General features: G+C 42.3%; 2 protein-coding genes across 2 annotated transcripts; one reads left to right on the top strand and one right to left on the bottom strand.

Annotated features, from left to right (window-relative positions):
* Positions 1–3,381: 3,381 nt before the first annotated feature.
* LOC110987240 (alpha-amylase 1-like) lies at positions 3,382–7,779 on the top strand. The gene is made up of 4 exons (XM_022249798.2): positions 3,382–3,476; positions 3,820–3,956; positions 4,701–4,927; positions 5,671–7,779. The coding sequence occupies exons 2-4, from the start codon at positions 3,820–3,822 to the stop codon at positions 7,455–7,457; spliced, it is 2,151 nt and encodes a 716-aa protein (XP_022105490.2). The 5' UTR covers positions 3,382–3,476; the 3' UTR covers positions 7,458–7,779.
* A 9,401-nt stretch (positions 7,780–17,180) lies between these two features.
* LOC110987230 (uncharacterized) lies at positions 17,181–18,368 on the bottom strand. The gene is made up of 2 exons (XM_022249784.1): positions 17,881–18,368; positions 17,181–17,337 (listed from the first exon to the last, which is right to left on the bottom strand). The coding sequence occupies exons 1-2, from the start codon at positions 18,366–18,368 to the stop codon at positions 17,181–17,183; spliced, it is 645 nt and encodes a 214-aa protein (XP_022105476.1).
* Positions 18,369–19,771: the final 1,403 nt, after the last annotated feature.

Consider the following 19,771-nt stretch of genomic DNA (forward strand, 5'->3'; position numbering starts at 1 on the left):
ACTGTAATACACAGAACGGTGACAGCAAAAGCAGTGAATACTACCAGTTCAAATATTCTACGGCACCAGATGAACAATCCACGCCGGAAAAATTCGAAAAATAATATGAATCCACCTATTTTATTTGCTGCCTCTTCATGTACCCGGACATGGACTTTTAGGCCGCCGTGGTGGGGTGGTAGTCCATCCACGTTGAGCCAGACACTAGATGTGTGATCTGATATTCCTTTTAACTGATGATTCATGAGTGTCATTCAAGCACTTGAACACTTCAGTAAGCCTATTTGCACATCAAAAATCCCTGTATGCAAAATAATTACATAACTGTTTAAACTCGACAATATTGTATACAAAGCATGATACGGTCACCCAATAGTTATTGTATAATTGTTGTCTACATAGTGATAAAAGTGGTCTGGCAAAACATGCAATTGAAATATAAAATTTGCAATTTGGTAAATTACCCCGGTGTGGTGGCTTAGACAGTGATGACAATGACTTCTGGAGCTAGGTTTGCCGGTGATGGCCAAACCAGGCAAGCTCCCCAAAATCTCTTGATGAGCTACCGGCATAACATAATACAGTACATACAAGTATATAAAAGACATGATAAAAACGTCTTCATTAGCATAATTACTAGTACAGTGGAACTGCAACATGTTGCAAGAGAAAGCACGCTGCATTAAATCTAGAAAGCCTATACTTTCAACGTATAATTCTAATCATGGAGAACAATGTTCGTCAAGCCCCAAGATGCTAAGCATTATAAGACCCACGTACATGTAGGTGCTGTGCATAACAGCGCATATGCCACACACGAGGTCTACCATGTACTATTAAAGGCCGTCACACCTTGACGACTTAGCTAGCGTATTCCGACGTAGAAAAAATTTGGTGAATACGTCGGCATACGCTGAACTTTTTTTTTCAATTTTGGGCATATACATAACGCATTCATACCGATCGAGTTGGACGTACACATAACGTATTACATGAAGTAACTTACATAAAACGTTTCTGTAGGCCTAACTTATAGATCACTTATGTACGGTATACGTAGGCGTAAGTTAGAAACACTTTCAGCAGGTTCTGTAGTCGTCCGGAAAACGTCAAATACGCATACACACGTCAATATGTGCTGGAGATAAGTTTGACATAGGTTACACATAGGTTGAAATCACGTTAGACATTATTTAGACGTATTTCGACTTATGAGTAACTTACAAGTTGAGTATGTGGGCGTGTGTCAACAATCCCCTACAGCTTACGGTCCGCGTATACGGGACGTATGGGCCATGCGCTGGCATAATGTCAAAATTTTCGACAACCTCGCCGTACTATGACGTATAACAACGTGCTTCATCATGCCCATAACGTCTACAGAACTTGCCCAAAACTTATTCAACGTGCCCGGTACGGCAGTGTATTCACCAAAATTTTCATACGTTGGCGTACAATGGCTTAATCATCAAAGTGTAACAGGGCCTTTATGTAGAGCGTTGATGCAACGTTACATGTATTGTTTATACTTAACCTGTCCGACATATAGCTATCTAATGTGAAAGAATCCCACAAATGCGATAGAGAAACCGCTCCCCAAATGAATTAAAGTGCCATTAGCCTCAAGTATAAGACCAACAAATATGGTGGTCAGCGGTTACAATCATATAAGTCCAGTAAGCAACAAACTTTTTTTAACTGAGCGTTGCTCAGTTCGCAGCGGCAAGAAAGACCACACTGGAAAGTTCTCGAACACTCAACGCCCATATGTGCGTCCATGAGGCTTGACTAAACACATTGCCGCGCCACTTAAATTACCCTGAACCATTAAATCTATTGGAATTAACATGGATTATAAACAACACAGTGTTTACAAATTAGTAATTTATATTCGAGCATTAATTAACCTAGCTGAAGACATGAATTGTGAACTCAAGAAGACTATTGACTATTGACAAGAAGACTATGTTGACGCCCTGTCTGCGCAAGTCACAATATGGCTTGGGGGCTGCATAATTCATTAGCTTTCGCTCCTTCAGGGCGTTGACGAAACTACAAGCCACTACATTTACCTTCGCATTATTATATGTGATGTGATATGTGAAGCCCTTCTCATGGTGAGCTTTTGTCATTTAGGTTCATATCAACTTCCAATTAATATGGACACACTTTTGTTTTCAGATATATTCCAGTGATGTTTCTTGATCGTCTACAACATGAATCTCGGTTGTCTAGAATCACAAATTCAACAGTTTTGAAAACAGGGCAGTGCCCAGATTTATTTGAAGTCGATATGCACCACAATGACAAAGTCTACCATATATAATGGGTTTCGGAGATCACATCACAAAATGAGAATTTTGACAGGCTGCACAGCTGTTGTGCCCTAAGCCAGTCCCGATTAATGTTTTTGAACTGAGGGGAGCTGTTTAACCGCCATACAGGCACTATTTAAACAAAGAGTTATCTCAATACCCCATACCAGGTCTGACAAGATTCGCAAGGCAAGGTCAGGCAAGACTGATCCAAATGTCAACTGTTATACTCTGGACTTGATTCAGGAAAATCTTAAAAGAAAATAAATTTCCTGCAACACTGAGCAGAGATTCCTCACTTTCAAACGTAAAGAAAAATTCATGTGAAATTGTGCTGAAGTGGTGGGCGCCGTCGTTACAAAAGTTGTTTTCGCAACATATCGGATCATCAACTTATAAATAATCCACTAATTAAAGATACAAAAAAATTATAATCTGCACATTAATCTTTGATTCAGCTGAACAAATAATTGAGAGTACGATGTTTGCTGACAAGTTCAGATAGTGAAAGTTGTTCTGATCGCTTTGCATCACCTACTCTGCTCCAAGTCAAGGTTGCATCATTGTTTTCTTGCGATTCGTGACTGCGCGAAACTGCTCGTGGGGCTTCTCCAGAAAATCTAGTCAGTCAGCACGTAATTCGAAAAAAATTGAGAAATGTCCTTTTATAACTGCAGGTTTTGTAGGAAGTATTCTGCAGTCATTGCAGTTAATTTTTTTTCTGCGGGATATGGATTCGGGGACTTTTGATTATAAGTAACAAGTTTATTTTCATGACCACTGCCTATGATTCTATATGTAATTTAATGAACTATAAAAAATACAAGAATTGTAATACTTTTAAAAGCTGTTTTATTCCATTAAAAATAAACTGTTGTATTGTATATTCCCTCCGAATGTGTACCCGCAAATTCTTCACTTACAAACATTAGTGGCTATTTTATCTCTGCGAAAAGAAAATCAGCTTTATAGAATTATCCTCTTAAAATAAAGATTATACTAGGGTTAGAAAAATAACAGATTTAAAATAAGAAATATCGGGAATTACAAAGGATTGTCTCGGTTGTTTGATTTGAACCATAGTTCTATAAAAGATTGCATCAGTCGTAACCCTCCCAGTTGAAAGACTTCCCCTTGATTGCTGTACGCCCTCTTAAAGAGGTTAGTTAGTCTTGGTGTATTTTCTAAGGATATTCTTCCAAAAACAATTCTGCCAAATTCTTCGTGACTGTAACTATAAAAACATTTCCAGATGCAGTCCGCTATGAGGTGAAATTGCATATTTTTTGAGCTCCAACATTACTTTGTTTGAGGACAAATGCACAAGCTCAGAATAACTGGTTCTCAATTTAAAAAGAAGGGAATATAGGTGCTCTAAAGACTGGTAGTAAATTGGGAGCAATTTTTATTGCTGCTACTCTGCAAGAAAACTGACGAAATTTTTCATTAACACCCGTCGGCTTTCGCACACTTTGTTGTTTAGTGTAATTTGCTGATATTTCAGATGAAAATCTTGTGTTTACTGGCTCTCCTGATTGGCTCTGCGGTGGGTCAATGGGAGCCCAATACTGCTTATAACAGACAAGTGATAGTTCACCTATTCGAGTGGAAATGGACTGACATTGCTGAGGAATGCGAGAGGTAAGTCAACTTCCGAGCACACCCTTACCGACCCATACCATTTTGTGAAGGCCAATTCTACTTTAGAAGGTTCTGCATTTTGTTTCTGTTCTGTGTTTTGTGTATTTTCTGATTTCCTCCTTGTTTCCTCCTTGTTTGAAATTTGTTACTCTGAACCTTGTAACCACCGTATCTTCAACGAAGAAAAATTTCATTTGACATAGGGATTTGATGTCTCAATTTAGCCTTAATTCTGTTGATTTAAGCAAACAACCTTTTGAATTTGGTAACTGAGTGGTGACAAAAAGTTTTTCCCCGTTCTCTTTCCATTGAACGTTTCAACCCCCCCAAAAAAAACCCTTAAATGCACGTCATACAACAAACGAAGCTATTAAATGGAATGACATTGATTAAACTGTTGAGCCGTGTTATTTCAAGGGTAATTTTCAAATTACATTTTCAATTTAACAGACCTATTGAAGTATGATATGCATTTAGTTGTTCAGCTGGGTTAAAGTATTTTCGTAAGCTGTTAGCAACTTTGTCATTCATGTTATGAGTCACAATTGGCAGGCAGGGTAGAAACAGCTTTGTAATGATGAAAATCTATACAGAAGCACACTGGGCAACAAATTTGGGTTACTTTACTCGAATACAAGTGTAACCCCAAGACTGAGACAACAAGTTGTGTCAAACTGCCAAAAATGGGCCAAATCACCTGCGTTTAAGCACTCTAAAATAGTTCTCCTTCTCCGGATTCTCTAGATACCTTGCACCGAATGGTTTCGGTGGTGTCCAGATTTCCCCACCGTCCGAGCACCGTGAGGTGTGGAGTCCTTGGCGACCGTGGTGGGAGCGCTACCAGCCTGTCAGTTACAAGCTGACCAGTCGGTCCGGCCCGGAGAGCCAGCTACGGGACATGGTCAAGAGATGCAACAACGTGGGCGTCAGAATTTACGTGGACGCCGTCATCAATCACATGGGAGCCGGAGGTAAGTTTGTTCGCGTCTTTTACAGAACACTTCTCTTAAGACTATCTGACTACAGAGCCTGACACATCAGCACATACAGGTCTCTCTGTTAAAGGTATTTGAGGTTGTTGCTTCAAACCTCTAATAGTTTACGCTTCTGCTCTGCATGCAGGCCTACAGAGCTTCAAATCATACATGCAGTTAAGCTATGACAAACTTTAGTCCAGGTGATATAAAGGCCGGTTCATCATTTAGCGCAATGCGAACAAGAACACTAAACCGTGACGTCAGATTAAATAGTCGCGCTACGAATTCACAGACTTTTAACACATTTAAACTCAAGCTTATTTCACTGCAAATAATACGCAACATCGAATTCCGTTCGCTTCCTGCTGGTCCGAGGAATGAGCCGACTTTTTATTCTATACACACACAAGGTTTTCAACAGCTGAAGGTGCATATTTTTATGTTCTCCTGTTTATATGAGGGTTGAGTATTTTAGAATTCACAGGGTACCCAAGAAAAATTGCAAAACGTGTGCAAGAGTGTAAATGCATATTTTAGGGCAACTTTGTTTTAAAATTGGATGTGTCGAAACGCCTTTTTGCCAGACAACCAACACAATATTATTAAGCACTTGTATCATATCAGGAACTAGAGTTTAAGGATGGAGATCGAACGGGCTTCACAATGTGTTCTCCTGAATGAATTTGCTTGCTATCGATTGAAAATTGGGTTTGGTGTATGATTTTCCATGTACACAGACTCTGGAACCGGTACGGCAGGCAGTTGGTATGACGTTGGGACGTTGAGCTACCCCGGAGTACCGTATAGTAGCCTCGACTTCAACGTACCAAACGGAAAATGTAACTCTGGCAATGGAGACATCCAGAGCTACCAAGACATCATCCAGGTCCGCAACTGTAACCTCGTGGGTCTGCCAGACCTTGATATCTCCAAGTCGTACGTGAGGTCCAAGATCGTGGGCTACCTGAATGAACTGATCGACATCGGTGTGGCCGGTTTCCGCGTCGATGCTTGCAAGCACATGTGGCCCGGAGACCTGAATGCCCTCTCCGGGTCACTGAATGACCTGAACACGGCTTACTTCTCAGTAGGATCCCGGCCGTTCATCTTCCAGGAGGTCATCGACCAGGGTGGGGAGCCCATCACAGCGGGCGAGTACACCGCATACGGCCGGGTGACTGAGTTCAAGTACGGGTTGAGACTGGGGGAGGCCATGAGAGGCTACAACAAGTTGACTTACTTCAGCAACTTCGGAGAGGCTTGGGGCATGCTCGCCGATACCTCGGCCTTGGTCTTCGTAGATAATCATGACAATCAGCGCGGCCATGGTGGAGGTGGAAACATCATCACCTTTGAAAACCCACGCCTTTACAAGATGGCCAATGCCTTCATGCTCGCCTTCCCTTACGGCATCACGCGTGTTATGAGCAGCTTCTACTTTAATCACGACACTGATGCAGGTCCACCGGCTGACGAGAATGGGAACACGCAGTCCGTTACCATCAACGCAGACGGTACATGTGGCAACGGCTGGGTGTGCGAGCATCGCTGGAGACAGATCAAGAACATGATAGGTTTCCGTAATGTCGCAGCTGGCCAGCCGCTTTCCAACTGGTGGAGCAATGGTAACCAGCAGATCGCCTTTGGCCGCGGTGATAAGGCCTTTATCGCCATCAACAACGACGGCCACACCTTGTCTGAGACTCTATACACCGGAATGCCGTCTGGAGAGTACTGTAACATTATTCTGGGTGACTTTGACTCTTCGTCAGGTTCCTGCAGCGGACCCACTATCCATGTTGATGGGTCCGGCTACGCATACTTCAACGTGGATACCGGAGACGACCCTGTAGCGGCTATTCACACCAAGGCTAAAGTTGGTGACTCCAGTGGTTCCCCAGTCAACCCAATCGACCATATCAATCCAGGAAACCCCACTGGCAGCCAGCGCACTGTCATTTTTATCAAGAAGCATACAATCATAGGTCAAGACCTCTTCATCCGTGGTGGGATTGACCACACCAAGAGAGGCGGTTGCACGTCCAACGCAGACACCAGTGCTTGCGCCTTACCCATCCATCACAACATTGGGGGTACCAACACCAAGTTCAACGCCTGGAAGTCAGGAGACGATTTCCTGGACTGGTACGGTGCAGAGAGTGACCAGAGCAGCTACGAAGGAAGGACGGCCGACGGTACACCCCTCGTCTGGACGACAAACAACCCAACCAACGGAGGCAACGTTGAGGCCGACGGCTACGGATACACGCCCTTGAACAAGTGGGGCGATCACTACTGGATGGTGGACCTTAACGTGGACTGTGACCAGACAGAGGCTGGTTGGTTTGAGATCAAGGCCTACCTGAAGAATGGAGCTGGCTGGGAGAGCGACATCTGGCAGGGTCCATGCTCAGGATCGGCAGGCGGGAGCAAACCATACTCAAGTAACAACCATTTCGCCAGATGCGGCTACTTGAACATGTTCGACTTTGGCTCAAATTCATGTACCATAGAAAATTTGTAGACTGCGGGAACAATTCAATAAACATGATCTCTAATTTCTCAAGGGTAATGCATTTTTCTAAAGTCTGGAAGATTATTTTTCCAAAAGATGTGCATTATCGAGGAAATGCAGTATATACATCAAAATTTTTGCCGCAAGTGACGGGAAAATCCCCCAATGGAGAATACAACTTTATTTAACTTGAGTTATTTTTTTCTTGGACATAAAAATTCAAATTGCAATTCTAGCTTTTCAATCCTTGAGACTAATTTATCAGAATAATGCAACCAAAACCGAAGGTATTTGCGACTTAGTACCGATTCTATAATACAAAGCTCTTACACATCGATGTCAGACCTACATGTACATTACAATGCAGTTAGCAAACAAAATCAATTAGCAAACAAAATAAAGAGCCATCCCTACATTTCCCGTTTTTCTCTGTGTTAAAGTGTCCTTGTGTAGGGAGGTCCCACGTGACGAAATTAAGGATGTAATTTTGTGGGCTTTTGTAATTATCCATATTTTTCATAATTGCTGTGCTTTCGTATATTATCTCTGTTTTAAAAAATGTAGACATTGTGCTCACTCAGTCTTGCCTCTGCTGGAGTTAATTGAAAAACTCACTGGAGGTGAAGCACAACAAACGAACTTCAACTCATATAAATTTCCTTTCGTGTAATGTGTATTCTCTCGTCGTCCAGCGCCCGAACGGTAGGTGGAAAAGGTGGCCACGACGTAAGTCATGTGCATATTTTGCTCAGGACGCATAAAGTACGTACTGTACACATTCTGAGCATTGAAGGGTTACAAAAATAGAAAACATTTAGTTCGCATGAAGAATTTCAAAATAACAATATAGTCGGTGTTTGCCTGTTGGCCAAGCTACATCAAACACTACTTGGTCTATTACGTGCGATACTGCATGTATCATCTGGCGATGAAGTCATCTAATCAGGCTGGGAGTGCGAACGGCAAAAACGGGATTTTTTGTTGGCGGGGAAACACGGATCTTTTTATTCATTTTGGGGTCACAATAAATGTTTTGAAATGGTTACGTATTTATTGTTATTTTGAAATACTTCACGCGAACTACATGTTTTCCATCTCTGTAATCTTTAATATGCATGTGACGCACGTCGTTCTACGTGGCCTCCTTTTCCGTCTACCGGTTCGAACAGGGCGCTGGGAAGGGCTGATGGTTTGCACCGTGATTGCCTACATTGTGCACGACCTGTGACCATGTTGTCATAACTTCCTTTTTTAGTGAAGCGTTATTTAAATGTTTTGGTTTGCCACTAGATCTAGGTGGCAAGAAGAGTGAGCGAGCCATTGAAAACGTACAGGGGTTCGATTTTGATACTTTTCTCTCAGGTTTTCCAGTTTTGTTCATTTTTTTCTCCAGAAAATTCCGTAAAATCCTTTTGTTATTAGTTTCTGGTCTGAGGGGAATTTTTAGTACTCTGTAAAAAGACTTTACAATCGTGAATGTTCCTGTGTGCTCGAGATTGCCGTATCTAAGCCGGTCTCCTTTCGTGCTGTTTTATATAGCATGCGTGAATAATTATGACCTAATCCGTGAAAAAGTCTATTGCAATGCTTTGGCAGGGGAAAAGTGTTAGTTAGGCCTACATGATAAAATATGGCCGTGGTATAATTACAGTGTGGTAATTTACCTTCTCACTTTGTATCAATGATCACGTGTCTTTTTTCGATGTATTTATCGCTTAACGTGATAAATTTCATAAATGAATTCATTCATCCAAATTTATCACGATAACCGAGTGTAATGAGAATATTTTCAGCAGTGAGGAAGAAAAAGAAAAATATCAAACTGATAACCGCCGCTTGTGTAACGCATTGAGCGAGCTCGGACGCCTTGCAGAAGCCTTTACCCACAATGCTCTGTGCGTCGTTAGCTGTGACCCCGTGTGACGTATTTCCTTCACTAAGACCTATTGTGCAGGGCCATCAGCCCTTCCGCGCCCAGAGCTCTGTTTGTAATGGTATGTAATTTTGAATGGGGCCTAGGGCTCGTTATATGAGGTTTTATATTATTAAGATTATTTAGTCGTAGATCTCAGGACTGCTCACTGAGTTGAATTGTTTACCGGTTAAATATTGTAATTCGTTATAATACTGAGACAGCATGGGCTGCAGGGCAGTGTCTGCCCCATACTCATAGGTAACTTTCCAAGTTTTGTTGTGGTTTGCATGGCTTTTTTTCACCACTTAATGGAATATTTGTAAATGTTTTATTTCCGTTGTTTTTATCTGCTTGTGACTATAGACTAGTTTGGTCGTGGTTAGGCTGGAGGTGATAAAGATTTTCCAGAAGGCGATATTTGGAAGTTGATTTAGGGAGTACATGTACTGCGGTGAAAGGCACAAGGATTTTTGTGCCTCATGTATCAGTAGCATACTTGTGGCGTGACCACGTGAAATCGGGGCCAAGTTCGATCAAGGACCATAGATACCAAAACTAACGCACGCTAGTCGACGACGGTTGGACTAATCTACTCAACTATTTGCGACCAGCCTACCGAGGTTGGTTGCATCGTTGATTGCCATAAACCGTTATTAGTAGCATAGTGCAGAGAGGACTAGTTATGAGAAAAATGCCGGGAAGGCAGTATGTCACAAGAAAACGACTATTTTCACTTTTATCTTCGCCTACTTTGCGCTTCCTTAAGCTCTTTTTTCTGCATCGGCCTAGCGACCTGACAACGGTTGACTAGGGTAGTTCGCACTTCAACTTAACTGCACATGCCCTGGGTACGTCAACCATTAGTTTACTGGTAGTCCTTGACCGGACTTGCCCCTGCCTGCACAGGCGAAGGGCATGTGGAGGATTGGTCTTAAGTCTTTAGGTTTTTATGACAGTTGCGAATAATTCAGTTGGAAATGGATTATTGTAAAATGAGGGTTATTAACTGATTTTTTTCTTGTGTTAGACTATGATGTCTCTGTAGGTGAGTTTTGGTCAGCCAGCTGCCGGGGTTGGCCTGGTTGCCTTTGTAAACACACTGTAGCTGAATTTCAGGTTGTACTGGGTTATATTTATTAAGTCTACCTTCAATACTTTCAAATTTTCTGCGAGTTGCAAGTCTTCAATCTGCTTGGTTGAAACTGAAACCAATGAATGTCTACCCCATTGTCACATGCTGGGTCCTGGACCACAGACAATAAAGCAGCAAATCGCAAATCGCAGCAGTAAGTGCTGACATTGAACGCAGTCAGTCCTTGGCAGTTCACCAACCCACCAAACTCCTGCTCTCCGACCCTCAGAACCTGCGTGCTCTCTTCCCAGCACCCTGGAGTGTAGAGTCTACCCGTCAGGCACAACTCCCTTCCTCCCCGCAGAAACCCAGCTGGTCGCCCTCACACTTGCCGTGAATTTTTCTAAGACACATTTTTCTGCAATTTTATCCTATTCACTCATGAAACTATTTGACATCTCATGCATTTGACATGTATTTGAAAGGTGCACATTTTTTAACTTTAAAATTATACGTACTTTCCCGGAAAACTAAGGGTGCTGTGGCTGTGATGTCTTTCAAGGAAGATATAGTTCATTACACACAGGTTTTTGTTTAAAGTTCGAACCAAGAATCTCCTGAATTGAAACATTTCTGAGAAAGGTTTGATCGCTTGCTTATTGCTACATCCTTACACAGCAACGATTTACCAATAGGAAATCTGTACCAGCAAAACGTTTGAAAATGCAGTTTCTTTTTGCACAAAGCAATGTAACATTTAGGTTTTCCTTCCCGGAGTGATATCACAGAGTTTCTCATTGATAAGGAAATACTCTTTAGTATAAAAATCAACCGGCAACAAACGATCTTTTATAAATAAGAAATGAAAATGAGGTTATCAGAGACACAATGGTACCCTGTGGGGTTTGTATTAAAAAGTCTGGTGCTGCTACCCTTGAGCACAAAAATTCCTGATTATAACTACTGGAGTTGTTTGACTGACATGGTTATCAAGAAACAATTGAATGCCGCCAATTCTCGCAGTCAAATCAGCTATCAATTCCAACTGCTCTTTTCCCAGTATACAAAGTTCAACAGCAGAAAATACTCTTGTTTCTAATGTGACTACAAATCCATACAATAAGACAGAATAATTTTTAAGATGACTCAAATCCCCTTGTCGTGCGCACTTCCTGCTGCGTACAAGGTAGTTTAACGTATCTCAATTACAGACTTAATGAATGAATCTAAAATACGAGGGCAGCTCTTAAAATACACAGTCATCTTGGGAAAGTCAATCCTTCCCCTCTTTAAAGTTTAAGTGTGTTGTTTAAAAATCATCCCGTTGAGTTTTTCTTCCTTCAATTTACTCTTAGGAGAACTCAGAAAAAAAAGATTGGCACCGAACATCACTACCGCAAGACAAAGCAAATAAAGACTTCTCAGTCTACCCTGAACCTTTCCGACTTGATACAGACTTGATAGAGTATCACAGGACAAATTACGGAGCTGTCTGGTCAGTTAATCTAATAAAACCGCTGCCAAAAATCACATGGTATTGTAAGACCCCTTAAATGAGGGTAAACCAGTAAATATGCTCTGTATGCGATGGGTTTCACCAGACTAAAGATCATCAGCTGTTTCAGACGCAGCATAAGAGGCAAGACTGTGAGAGGATACGAGACCACTGTCCAAGGGAACTTCCAATCCTCTGCAACCCCAACTTAAGAATTGAAACAAAACGTGGCGGGTCAATATATGAAACGAAGTTATAAAGCATTGACGACCAATGTTTGCTGTAAACGGTTTAGTGCACTTTATTCTAACTTGATAAATGACAAGGAAATGCATTGTTTTTCAAGACAAACTAGTGGCTGTTACCTGTGTTGCAAGTGGATAGTCAAAAGTAAAAAAGTCGCCATTAAAAATGATAATAAGATGATTTTCCAGTCTACGGATGCCTGATTATGCTTTGTACAAGTCCATTACTGCAAGATACACTGCTCATTGTCAATTCCCGATAGCCTACGCGCGATATCTTTCCTCAAAAATGAATTTTTCCAGTTTCAATACTGGCAGCTCACAATAGTGCGCCTCGAAGAGTTAGCAACGCGTTGTCCAATCACAACGGGCGAAATTTGTCGACCCTTTCCAAGCGCGCACTGGGTCGACAAATTTCGCGCAAGGTGATTGACCAAGGCGTTGTAAACTCTTGGAGGCACACTATTGTGAAACGCCCGTATTTACTCTTTACCGTTTACAATGAGCTCTAAAAATACGTTTGCAAATCCAGATTACCAGAAAAACCAGCACCTATACAGGACAATGAGTCTGACGTCATATCAATAAACATGGTGGATGGACGGCCACCCAGCTCGTGCAAAAGTTATTAAATCTATCATGATATATATCATGGAGGTCGTTGTTTGATGGATGCCGTGCTGAGACTGTGCATTCCGGCCAATCAGCGCTCTCGTCGGAAACGACGCGACGTCACGGTCAGGCTGCAACGTCACTGGTGTTGTACAAAGGTAAACACCGAACGGGTTTCAGCTCCTGTACAAACGTGAAAAATCGAATGACATTATCGCTTTCTGTTACCGTGCCTTTGTGTAAATGGGTCTTTCAGGACATTTAGTTTTGTCCTTTGTAACCCTATGAATAGACTCGGTTTCAGTGCTTTACCCAGCCACAGAGCAAGAAGGAGACCAACTGTTTATTTTGGGTTCACTTTTCAAATCCTTTCTCTTCGTACAAGGTCCGCAGATTTGTCCGCCCAGTACACGTACATCTTGCAGCCATATACACCTGGATTTTCCCGCTAAATGGGATGGCCCCCACATGGTCGTCTACAAAATTCTTTTGAAACTTTCGGCTTCAGTTGGACTGGACCAGTAGAGTTTAGGTTAGTCTGACACTCAGTATATTGATTTTGTAATGGCTGTGTTCGCACATTTTATTTTTCAGTGTCAATTCGTTAGCAATGTTATCAAAGCCTTTACGTGGGCTTTTGTTTCAAATACGTATCAAAACCCATTGCGCATTTGCAGTACTCCCATCACAAACCCTCACCATTGTGATATTTTTGTGTCTTGTCTCTCGTTAACGTGCATCATTTGCTCTTGCCCAGTCCACTTTTTAAGTCCAAAATAGCATCTGCAAACTCTCCAAATATTTGTAAGATGTCGGCAGTAGTACATAGCAGAGTTGATATTGTTTCATGAGTCCAAAGTTAAAAATAACAACTGTCGTAAAATTGTTCAATCGCACATTTAGCATTTATGCACGTATAACGTCTTTTTATTCGACAGCAGAGACTGCATTTTTAATGTTCAATATGTTTTTTGGAGAGCACATTCTTAATTATTACGTTAACTTACCTACAGATTTGCTTATGAAGTTTCGATAACTTGCGAAGTGTTTCGTTTTTTGTTATACGTTAATTAAGAATATTAATTTTGAGTATACTATCACACTTAATCCTCCTTTTTTCGTTCGCACACAATTGCTGATCTTAAGTAGGATCCGATTTCTGTATTGTGTATAGCGAGTGGATGTCCATTCATACGTCGATAGGGTTTATTGAAGGATTTTGGACTACGGTTTTTTGAACTCGGATGCAGACCAGGAAGATATGCATGAGGAGCACTGCTTAACACCCTTGAATCTACCGAGAAACTACATATTCGGGGACCCTGGAATCGAGGTTGACTCTCCAAGGACTGCACAACCCATTCGCTCGTCGCCCAGCGCCTGGACAGGGCGCTGAGAATGACTTTGTACAGATTTTAGTGAAGGTAATACGTCACATGGGTCAGAGCTAGTGATGCGCAGATCATTGTGGGTAAATTTCTGCCAGGTGCTCAAGCTCACAAACGCGGTGGTTAACAATTCGATATTTTTCCTTTATCTTCCCCATTGCTGAGAATATTCTCACAATCCTTTATTCGCTTATCCAAATTTGATCAAACTAACTGATCGATTTGAAGCATATATCACCCAACATATCGCCAGAAGACAAGTGATCAGTGACACTTTATTGAGAAAATAAATAGATGGTACAACACTTTTGCCCAAAACCGTGCATATCATCACATTAGCATTAAAATAAAATAAAATAAAAGGCTGTAGCCTTAGAAATGCCTGCTACATAATAGGATGTGGTTCCATCGTCAACGCACCATGATTAATTGAAGTTATACATAACATGAGGCAGACATTATTAATTTATTCAGTTTGATGATTGACAACAAGCACAGATCAGTTTGATGATATGTACAGAGATGAAGTTGTTTGTACTATTGCTGGTTAATATAGTTGGTGGTTACAGTTGGTGGTGGTTCACTGCATCGATAAACATTAAAACAATCATGAGAAACAATTTCATTACCCTACAGAAATAAATACAGTTCGCATCTTGATGATGTCATGTCGTACCGTGTCCAACTAAAGTCGTCCAACCACTAAGCACATACGACCCTTTACTCAAATCTGCCGAAGAAAATTTACTCATAAATCCCTCATATTCATCATAAATTTCCACCTTAAATAAACCTCTAAACCTGCCAATTGTGTTGAACCAAATATCATTTGAATTGGGACATTATTACCTTGTTAATCTTATAATGATTTTGGGAAAGTTACGGTACATTGGAATTAAATTGAGAAACATCGGAATCATGAGGTATTTTTACCTTTGACTTAAAAGTTATACATCAATAGAGGGCGCCCTAAAGACTCACTGGTGGAACATTTTACTGATGAAATAACCTCGCATTGTTAATCACAAAGGGAAATGCTGCAAAATCAGAATAACAAGCAAGAATTACATAACATCAAAAACAAACAATTTGCCGCTACATACCCGGCCCCATGAACAGGCACATTCTGTTCATTCTTGTAAACCCTTAAGCGGCAAACCTTAAACTTGAAAACACTAGAAGTAAAACAAACCACTGCTACTTGCAATGCAAAGAAACCATAAATTACATGATCGATTTTCAACTTCAGTCTCACTTAATTGATAGCCTTAATTGACGTAACATGTGATTTACATACGCATATAGCACTACATATGGCACTAGAGTTCAAGCACAATTGTTCTTGGCTGTTGAAATCTCACACACCGCTGGGCTTCTCCAAGAAACAAAGCTTGACAATGGGGCACCTGAGGTACTTATTGCCTACTCTCACCTCCACTTTGCGAACCTTTCCTGACTTATCTGGGTAGATTTGCGTCACTGTTCCAAGTGGCCACCGTCCACGGGCTTCACCGTCAGCAGCAACTAGCACCAGGTCCTTCACCTCCAGATGTTGCTTGGTCTGGGTCCATTTCTGAAGCTGCTGCAGAAGTGGTAGGTACTCCCCTTTCCACCGCCTCCAGAATTGGTCTGCCAAGAACTGTACCTGACACCATCTGCGCTGCCTATAACCATCTGCCCGCCCAAATACTGCTGGTGGAATGTTGGGACTCGATCTCATCAGAAGAAGATGTTTCGTTGTCAATGGCTCATCATCTCTAGGGTCCAAGCTGAGTTGGGTGAGCGGTCTCGCATTCAAAGTAGCTTCCACTTCAGCCATTACTGTAAGTAGTATTTCATCACACACCACTTGTTCTTGAAGTAGATTCTTCAGGATCTTACGAATGGAACGCACCATCCGTTCCCATACACCTCCCATATGGCTTGCAGTTGGTGGATTGAATTGCCATTCAACTGCATGCTGATGAAGAAAGTCTCCAATCCTTTGCTGGTTCAGGGATGTGATACCTTCTCGAAGCTCACGCTATCCCGTCGTGAAGTTGGTGCCATTGTCACTTATGATTTTTTTCTAGTGCACCTCTCCTGATGATGAACCGCCGAAGGGCATTTATGAATGCGTCTGTGTCAAGTGAATGAGCAATCTCCATATGTACAGCTCTCACAGCAAGGCAGGTGAAAATACATCCATATCTTTTGACATGACTGCCCCCCTGTTTCACGTAAAGTGGGCCAAAATAATCCACTCTAACACACGTAAAGGGTGGCTTCTCTGGGTTGGGTCTCTGGGGTAACTCTTCCTGCTGGCAGTTCAGCCATCAACTGTTGACACAGGGGTACGTTCCACTTCTTGCATTGGAAACACCTTCCAATTACTTGCCTCACAGTTGATCCTCCCTTCAGCACGCAAACCTCTCTCTAATTGACGTCCAGGTCACACCAACCCCAGAATGACCGACCTTAAGATGGTGGTGTTCAATCAGCAGCCTTGTCACCTGGTGATTACTTGGTAGAATGATTGGATGTTTAACGTCCTGGTGCAATTGTGCATTCTCAAGACGACCACCTACATGCAGAATGCCATTAACCGAAATTGGATTCAATTTATGGAATGCACCTGGAACCTTCTTACTCTTCTTGATGAGTCTCTCAACCTTTTCTGTTTGAGCGTTAAGTGAGGCAATCTCTCTGGGGAAAGATTGTCGTTGAACATACTTGACGATTTCCATTTCAGCTCTCTGCAGCTCTGATAAGGACAGCATGTTACTCCTGTCAATGCCCTCCGGACTCCCTTTGGTGCTGGCCCTCAGATAATCCCGATACCTCAGCAGCCAGGCGACTCCACGCTTCATTCTAATCCAAGGTGAATATCTGTCAAGTAACTTCTCTATGCCGCTCTTCACAGCTACAGAGAAAGACTGGGCAACCTTCTTCGCCTCAGGATCACTCTGCAAAGTATCTGGTAGTACATCTGGGTAGGGCCCCTTGATAACAACTAGTGGGAGTGGCTACTGCTCTTCATCCTTCCACAGGAACTCCGGTCCATGCAGCCAGCGCTGGTCCCTAATCATTTCATCTGCAGTCAATCCTCGAGAGCCATCATCAGCTGGGTGGCTGGCAGAGTCTACATATCGCCACTGGGAGGGGTCTGATACATTCTGTATTCTGGAAACACGGTTGGCTACAAATGCGTGAAATCTTCGACTCTCATTTTGAATGTACTGAAGAACTGATGTAGAGTCTGTCCAGTATACAGTCTCCATAACTGGCAGTCTCATTTCCCTCAGGATTAGCTGATTCAACTCCACGGCCAGAACTGCAGCAGACAACTCCAGTCGGGGAATTGTGACCTGTTTCATTGGACATAACCGTGCCTTCCCGATGACAAACGCACAATGGATCTTTCCTCGCACGTCAACAGCACGCAGATATGATACAGCAGCATAACCCCACTATGAAGCATCGGAAAAATGGTGAAGCTGAAAGACAGTAATTTCATTAATTCCCTTCGGCTGAAGACATCTGCCGATGATAATTCTTGTCAGCCTTGGTAGATCATCCAGCCACCGCTTCCACCTCATCATTTCACTGCTCGATCTTCTCATCCCAGCCACGACCCTGGCGGCAAATGTCTTGAAGGAGAATTTTTGCTGGTAGGATGAATGGTGCAAGGAAGCCAAAGGGGTCGTACAATGAACTGTTTCAAACCCAAGCTTATCGGCCTCCACATCCCACTTCACACCCAAGGTACGCTCTATTGGCAGATGATCAAAATCTAACTTCAGTACTGATTGGGCTCTCTCCTCAACAGGGATTGCCTCCGTCACCTCACGACTGTTACAGACCCACTTCGTCAATCTGACTCCTCCCTTGGCTAAAAACTCCATTAGTTGATTGGCTAACCTGATGACTTCGTCCTCTGTTTTCACTGGCACAAGACGGTCACCTACATAGAAATTCTCTTGGACCGCTGTGACTGTTTCCTCGTCGAAATTTTCTGGGTTGTCTTCAGCTGTTCTTCTAAGGCAAAATCCGGCACAGCCAGGCGATGATGTTGCTCCATATAGATGCACCAGCATCTGATGGTTAGTCGGTTCCTTAGAGTGGTCTCCACCAGGCCACCAAAGAAATCGCAGGGCATTGCAGTCACCATCTGGCACCTTAACTTGATGGAACGTTGCCTCAATGTCAGCCATTAGGGCAATGGTTCTCTCTCTAAACCTTGGTGTCAGCACGCCAACCAGATTATTAGTAAAATCTGGTCCCTGCAGCAGTTGGTCATAACACCCTTGTTTTTGGCCCAGCAATCGAATACCACTTAGAGCTTCTCTGGCTTTCGTGGGTGGAACACCAGATGATGGGGCAGATACCACACTGCTTGTGGTACTATTGCTGTTTCCACACATCTCGGTGACTGCTCGCTATTGATACCTTCGGGCGTGACACTCAATGACGACTCCAATGGAGACATTTCTCTTGCATACTCCTTCTTGAAGTAGATGTCGAGGGTCTTCTTGTACATCTCATACAGACCAGGGTCTCGTTGAATTCAGTGACTGAAGTCTCGACTCAGCAAGGGTACGGTTGTCTGGCAAGCGTGGGTTCTGGCAACCTGGTAGTGACCATCAACCCTTGTCACTGTTTCTTCCAAGATGGTCTTTGCTCGTTTATCTTCTACTGAGACCTTATAACCTTGTTAATCTTTTAATGATTTTGGGAAAGTTGCGGTACATTGGAATTAAATTGAGAAACATCGGAATCATGAAGTATTCTTCACCTTTGACCTAAAAAGTTGTACAACAATAGAGGGCGCCCTAAAGACTCACTGGTGGAACATTTTACTGATAAAATAACCTCGCATTGTTAATCACTAAGGGAAATGCTGCAAAACCAGAATAACAAGGAACAATTACATAACATCAAAAACAAATTATTTGCCGCTACAACGGCTCCTCTAAATTTGTCAATCAGATTTAATGAGACAAGAAAGAATTAGAAAAGAACTACATTGCGAAACTTGCAGACCCCTTCGCAGAAATAATGAACATTATTGCAAAACGCCTCTCGCAGAAAGTTTGTAAGCTCATGTTGGGGAAAACATGACAACCCCGAACATACATAATTGAGAAAGGTCGCTATAAGCTGGCACCAAATTTTAACTTAGGATGTACATGTAAGCAATTTTTAAGCGACAGCCTGTTCGCAGAAATACTAGTTGTGAGCATGTGATATATTGCAGTCCTGGGAGACTAGTATAATGCATATACACGCTAAGCTATTCTACCGGCTGTAATAAGCCCGCAATTATAGAAGCTTTATTGGAGCATTAAGGGTATTTCCTTATTTCAATTAAAAAGACTTTTCAATTTTACACAAAGCCAGTGAAATAAAGCTTTCATTGGACACGTAACCACAGTATCCACGAGTTCACTTCAGGGATGGGGGAGTTTTCACAGTATTATTTCGCTATTGTGGGGACTAAATATCAACCATTTTCAACCGCCAGCCTTTGCACGATGTGTTAATATACTGAAGGCTTCATCCTGTCAGCGCAGCGACAAAATGAAGCTCGTGAAGCGGAACAATGCGTTGAAAGCCA

This window comes from Acanthaster planci, linkage group LG12, assembly GCF_054643075.1.
Source record: "Acanthaster planci isolate LZ-2023a linkage group LG12, COTS_SCS, whole genome shotgun sequence".
In the NCBI taxonomy this organism is placed as follows: Eukaryota; Metazoa; Echinodermata; class Asteroidea; order Valvatida; family Acanthasteridae; genus Acanthaster; species Acanthaster planci.